At 33.9% G+C, this 7,133-nt stretch overlaps 1 protein-coding gene across 1 annotated transcript; it reads right to left on the bottom strand.

Annotated features, from left to right (window-relative positions):
* Positions 1-5,297: 5,297 nt before the first annotated feature.
* LOC113000427 (uncharacterized) lies at positions 5,298-6,165 on the bottom strand. The gene is made up of 3 exons (XM_026127067.2): positions 5,802-6,165; positions 5,457-5,724; positions 5,298-5,344 (listed from the first exon to the last, which is right to left on the bottom strand). The coding sequence occupies exons 1-3, from the start codon at positions 5,940-5,942 to the stop codon at positions 5,298-5,300; spliced, it is 456 nt and encodes a 151-aa protein (XP_025982852.1). The 5' UTR covers positions 5,943-6,165.
* Positions 6,166-7,133: the final 968 nt, after the last annotated feature.

Raw genomic sequence — 7,133 nt, 5'->3', positions numbered from 1 at the left:
TCATATGATATCATTCATATTCATCATATCATATCATCATATTAAATATTAAAGGATTGAAGTTGGATTTATTTGTAGACTAAGTGGAAGTGTAAAAACCAATTGTATAGGAGTGTAAGCACAAATACAAAATGTGCAGGGGTGGCCCAGGTAGTTGGAAAACATTTTTGTTAAATCACATTAAATAAAAAAGGATTTCAATTTAATTAACCATAATATGGATTTGTACGTGTATTTCGTAAATTATTGTATGATTTGTAGTTATATAAATAAATTACCATGAAATAACAATTTGATATTGACCATGTAATATAAATTTTCAGATAACATTTGCAACATTAAATAAATTTGTTGAAGTTGGATTGAATTCCCCGAAGTCAGTATAGGAATTTTGGAATGCAACAGCATACATGATATATGTGTTATATGTCAAACTAAACAAAAGGAGTAAAAGAGAATATAATGTAGAATTAAATAAATTAGTTGAAGTTGCATTGAATTCCTCGAAGTGACTATAACAATTTTGGAATGCAACAACATACATAGTGCATGTGTTATATGTCAGACTGAATAAAACAAACAAACAGAAAGGTGTAATTAATGGGACAGCATAATTGTATTGTATGATGGAAGGATACCTGTTTATAAATTCGCAAAGACTTCGTTGTAAACAACATTAGTGGTAATATTTTTTGGATTACCATCATTGTCATGTATGAGAATATGAAGTCCATCTTTGTTTTTGACCCTTGAGAGTGCAACATATAGTTGGCCATGACTAAAACCTGGGTGTGGCAAATACAGTCCTATGTGATGAAATGATTGTCCCTGAGATTTGTTTATAGTCATAGCATAAGAAACTATGAATGAAAACTGCCTCCTTATAAGTTTGAATGGCCATGCAGATTCAGAAGGAGACATATTTATTCTGGGTATGTATGTCCTATTTCCTGAATTAGGCACAGTAATTACTTCAACCTCAATCACATTAGATCCGAGTTTGGTGATAATGAGCCTAGTTCCATTGCACAGGCCATCAGTCTGGTCGAGATTTCGTAATAGCATGATTGGAGTTCCAACCTTAAGTTTTAATTTATGATTAGGTATACCTGATGTTTGCAATGAATATAGGAATTCAGGTGGCAATAATGCAAAAACAGGATTGAGCAATTCATCTGATTTATCAATACTATCTGCGCTGCAATACTCTTTTTCGTGATTGGGTATAAGTGATAGGACATAATCATTTATTTTGTCAACAATTTCTTTTTTAGACGCAAGAACAACTCTTTTTTGCAAGTAATCTGTGTCACTGTAGTTATCTATCAAGCTGGGATAGGTGGCTTCAATAATAGCATGGATAGGATCATCATAATTTTTTATGAGAAACTCATCTAGAATAGTGATTTCTGAAAATCCGTCATTATATTGTCCAATTTTTCCATCTTGTATGTCAAGTAGCCAATGTGAAAATTGTTTGAGTTCTTCATTGTTGGGATGTTGGGGAGCATTTGATAGCAATCTCATGTTTTTTGTAAGTTTAAGAATTTGGCAATGGTCCCAAATGTATGATGCATTTATAGTTGCATGGACGATGTATGAGCAATTACCTTTTGGAACAATTGGCAAGATTTGTCGGAAATCTCCCCCAAAAACCATAATTTTCCCTCCAAAAGGCAGATTGTTTTGCATGATGTCTTTAAGACTTTTATCTAGTGCCTCAAATGCAAATTTGTGACACATTGGAGCTTCATCCCAGACTATTAGTTTTGTAACCTTTAATAATTCAGCTAACCCACTGCCTTGATGAATATTGCATGTTGAATTTTCTGTTGCAGGGACTGGCATAGCAAATTTGGAATGTGCAGTCCGACCACCAGGCAATAGTAATGAAGCAATTCCACTTGAAGCAACTGTACAAACAATTCCACCATTGGAGCGTATACCAGATGATAAGGTTGTGAAAACAAATGTTTTGTCAGTTCCACCATATCCACAAAGAAAGTAAACTGCAGCTGATTGAGTGTTAACCACAGACATAATGGTATCGACAATAGTTTTTTGCTCATCTGTAATTATATATTCACATATTAACAAATAGTAATATATACTATTGTGATTAAGGAGTTCCTATATCAAATGTGTCATAATTTGTGAGTACCCGTCAACAATTGGTATGTCGTGTTGTATTGTTCTGCTAACATCTCTTTGTCATATGCCATTTCATTATGGATCAGATTATTATGATTTTGGTTTCGTGCATATCCTATTGCGTATGGCATGGATGGAAAATCTCGCAAGCTTCTTCTGTTCGCTTGTAGCATATTCTCAATCTCAGTTAAGCATAAATGAATTGTTTCTTTTTTCAGTAAGGCGAATACCTGTGATTAGCAAAATAATAAACATAATGATTATGAGTAAACAATATTTATTTAGAATATATAAAATCACCTTGTTTTCTATGATTGAATATGATATCATCTGCCATCTATTAGCTCATGTGTTCAATTTGCAATATGAAATTTCTATTTTACATCTTTTATTTGGAATTATATAACCTTGTCCAGCACATCACAATTTTTTCTTTGATTTCTCTTCGCCATAGATTAGACCTGTTTCATATAGTTCTACTTTGCTGTAGTTAAAATCAAGATTAAAGTTGCACAAGCCATCAATGAAATTAAAAATTGCAACTGAAATATCGAACACATGATTTTAGCAAAGCAGTGATAGCTACAAAAATGGAGTGATAACATTCATGGCAAACACATTCCAAATAAGGAAATACGATGTCAGGATAGAAACTTTGATTAATTTAAAGAGCACCTCGATTAAGAAGGAAAACTGAAACTAAAATTTTAACACAATCCTCTGCATGCTATTTTTTTCTTAATCTGGTTTTTTTCCTGTTATTTTCAGGCAATTCAGATGGGAATGGAATTCATTAAGTAGTTAATCAACAAACATATTAAAAACGTGAGAATATCGAGTAGCAACATGATCGCCAACGTAGCTATAAATTTTCCTCCTTGGGTGTTTTTTAATATTTGATGTTATTTGAACACCAATTTATCTCCTTCATTGTTTTTTTTATTTAGACTAACTCCGCCATTAATTTGTTAGAACCATATAGACCATCAAAGGTATGGTAAACAACAATTCAATTGTATCGAGGACAACCAAATAAAGAATACTGGGAAAATCAATTGCTTTCAATGCCACATTTAATATAAGAAAACTTCCAATACTACAGCAGAAACACAATATGGACAGATCTCAATTTAGAACGTCTAAAAGGATGAATCCAAAAAAACCGATTTTCAAATGTGCAAATGCAGTGATAACAAAAACTACATAATTGTCTGTTCAATATGCCAATATTTTAATAGCAGCGTGAAAACACAACAATAAGAATCTGGAATCAGCTAAATTAGCTCCTATGAGAATGTCTTATTAATTTGTTAGACAATATCTGGGCTGGCGAAATTTGAGAGCTCCCTAACTCATCATCAGCTTCATCAGATGACATCCGCTTTTTGGGTGTTAAAGGCAACCCCGCAACCGGATCATGGTCAGCCGTGGTAGACAGAAATTGCTGCATAAAGCATAAACTGGTAAATAAAAAACATATAAGATATCAATGTTCATGACAACAACATTAACTCACACATTCAGCATGCGTAGCATCATTGCAATCAACATTGGAAGGATTTATTTTGGAACATGCCTGCACCATATATAAGTTGATGATAGTCAAACTCATGAATCATATCATCATGACAACAATGACTAAAATAGATATCAGAAAAGAACACCTCACTATCAGGCAGCATCTCCAGAACAACATTGATCATATCCAGGTCTTTTGAGTATTTAAGTACAACTACATTTTTGAATCTTGATTGAATCCTAACCTTAAAAGCAAGCACATGACCCAACAATTTGTCAAGTGCTTGAGGGGAAGCATTCAAATCAAGATCACCATCCTGCCAGAAACAACACATATTCACCAGCTGCCAGTTACAACTCGAAGAACAAAATATAATACATAAAATGAGAAGCAGCATATCATAAAGCATGAACATACTTCAATCTTGACCTTATTCACACCATCAGCTGTTTGGCCAATCAATTCAGCACATTCACGGTCCCAGAGCAAAAATTTGCCACTCTCATTGTTTTGTGTAACCATGACCTCAACTCTATACCTACCAATTTAGATGCCAGTCAAAAACAAAATACTGAATAAAACATGTTAATGGACTAAAACTCCAATTACCTTAGAACAGGCTGATCATTATCCTTGCCACATCCACATGTGAATGGTCCTGTTTGGATGTCAGTTTTCCTATGACATTGAGCACAGGCTGGATAACACCATGAATGGTTATCCATGACTATTTTGCTAATAGTCCCCACGGTAACACAAACAACGTCCTTTTAAAAACCCATAACAATCAAATTGCTAACAATAAAATTCCATCGTTAGACACATTAGCTATAATATATGAATGCGAACAAATCTAGCCAAATTTGACTTCCAACTGCAATGAATATAAAATAAACACAGATAACAGGTCCACCTCAGAAATGGCATTGATTTCTAAAATAGTTTTGGCTTCAGCCTTTGAAAGAAATGAATCCTTTGATGATAGTTGACTTCCCCCTGAAACTTGTGAGCTTGCTTGATCGCCAGGTAGCAAAACTCGACTCACCTCAACACCTAAATCTAGAAGCCTAAGCCAATCAAATAAATAGAATCAAACAACAGAAAACAGTCAAGACGATTGTCACACGAATTTAACAACTACAGAGCAAAGATGATAAACAAAATACCTCTCTTTAAATTCCTGAATTTCTAATATAGGATCATTAATCAATAGTTTTGACGCCTTGAAGGAATTGCTCACTGAAGCTGGATAACTTCCTGTAAATGCCAACAACAGCAACAACAAAACTCAACTATTGAGTATCCAAATCAACAAATAAAATATCATACTTACCCTGTGCATCTTTTATTCTGGCATGCGTCAATATAACAACCATCGGCCCATCATCCCCACGTTCATTCAAATAGGATAGGAACTTAGCACAGTAATGCTCCCAAAGTGTGCAAGACAAAATTTCACCACTACAGCAAAGAAACAACATTACATCCATCACCTCATAAGGATAAGATAGACATAAGCACCATGCAAAATGAAAAATAAAATTCTCGACAATATAAACTCTAAATAACCAAATATACACAGGAGATAGCAAAAATTGTGATTAACCATAACCTCAAATCCTTCATTCTAAAAACAACCCTGGTATTTTTCGATGAAACATGCCGAAAGACCACCTGATCAACGACCCCAATAATATCTTAAACCACCAGAAATGAAAATAGGTCATCGGAAAAAACCCAAAGAAGTTATGATCAAAATGAAAGCACAAATTGTGACTATACTCACCAACCAACAAGCCAGACACAAAATTGCTAGCAACAACATTTGTAAATTCAACAAATCTAAATTCCTTAAAAGGCAGTTCATGCAAATCAGCTTCTCTAACAACCGTCACTCCAATAAAAAATAACTTGTACTCATGTTCGCACACTCTAAATTGACCATCATTCTTAACAACTTTGAAATTATGCATAACATAAGTGCAATTCTCTTTCAAATCAGCTTTCCAAGACTTGAGGTGGTCCGATTTACAAATAGCATGAATTTGATCACCCTGAAATATGCAAACTATATAATCAATAAATGACATCAACAACAATCCAACAATCAAATAGAGAGCACAAAATATACCTCAGAATCAACAAAAACCATTTTCGCTTGCTCAGACTTGTTAGGAGTCCCAACGAACCAAAGATCGGTGATCCTAACAGCAAGCTTAAGCGTTTCTTTTGATCCATCAATAGACCTAATCTTGTCAGGAATCCTCGCCATAAAATTACATAGACCTGCCAATTCTAAATAAAAAATGTAATAAATCCAAAACCATGCAAATGCTATGTAAAGAATGATTGTCAATTTAGAATAGAAAATAATGCTGACAAAAAATAGAACAGCAACACAGACTCAAATGACACATGCAATAACATTTCAATCAATGACAAAATACCATAAAAACTATGATACTATTCGTTGAACTACTAAGCCAATACATGCAACAACCTGAACAAAAAAAAACCAAATCAGCAAATAGCAGAGAAGCAAAAACAAAAAATATATCTCTGAACAAATAATATTGCAACCATCAACAAACAAATAGAAAGGCCGAAAACAAACACAACAAAGTTCAGCTTTTGGAAAACAGAATACCAACCCATCCTTAAACCACACATGCAATAAGATTTCCATCAATGCCAACATACCACAAAAAGTATTACACTATCAATCAATCCAACAAACAATAACCGACAAATGGAAGCCAACAAAAAAAACTAAGAGTTTGTAAATAATGAAAAACAGAACAGAACACGTGCCAGAACAATATAAACATGTAGAAACCAAAATCACCAAACAACAAAAACCTGACAAAATCACACATGCAGAACACACAAACAATAATATGGTTAATCAAAAAACACACATGCACAACATACGAACAATAATATGATTAACGAAAAACCATGTAAATACAATCCAACCATCGAAGCCAATGATAAGAGACAAAAAACAAAAAAGCCAACTCAGCAAAAAAGCAAAAAAAACAGAACCAAACAATTATAGCTCTAAAGGAATAATACGATCAATCCAAAACCATGTAAATGCAATCCAAAGAACAACTGACAAATGCAGGCCAACGAAAAGAAAAGCAAGAATTTGTGAATAATAAAGAATAGAACATAACATGTGCTAGAAGAACATAAACATGCACTCGAACCTTCAACCACAGAAGAACGGAAATCACGAACTGGAAACCACAGCCTCACGCCAAAATCCTAAACAACAGAACAGCTAAAAAACAAATGAAAAAAGTTAAACAAATGCAATCAGCAGCTTGCAACTTGCAACTTGCTAGTGAAAGAAGTAAAAAAACGCTACAAAGAAGCCACGTACACCACCAACCACCAAAACTGCAAACGGCAATCTAATCACTCAACAACACACCAAGCTACGTGGCTTAAAACCATA

This window comes from Glycine max, chromosome 19, assembly GCF_000004515.6.
Source record: "Glycine max cultivar Williams 82 chromosome 19, Glycine_max_v4.0, whole genome shotgun sequence".
NCBI classification, from domain to species: domain Eukaryota; kingdom Viridiplantae; phylum Streptophyta; class Magnoliopsida; order Fabales; family Fabaceae; genus Glycine; species Glycine max.
This window is presented reverse-complemented; position numbering and strand designations above follow the sequence as displayed.

Excerpts from the sequence above, each read along its gene's own strand:
- LOC113000427 (XM_026127067.2), bottom strand. The coding sequence starts at position 5,942 with ATGGCGAGGATTCCTGACAAGATTAGGTCTATTGATGGATCAAAAGAA. Across the intron at positions 5,725-5,801 it reads TGGTTTTTGTTGATTCTGAG|GGTGATCAAATTCATGCTAT; the intron begins GTATATTTTGTG and ends TGCATATTTCAG. Across the intron at positions 5,345-5,456 it reads TGTGTCTGGCTTGTTGGTTG|GTGGTCTTTCGGCATGTTTC; the intron begins GTGAGTATAGTC and ends GTCGTTGATCAG.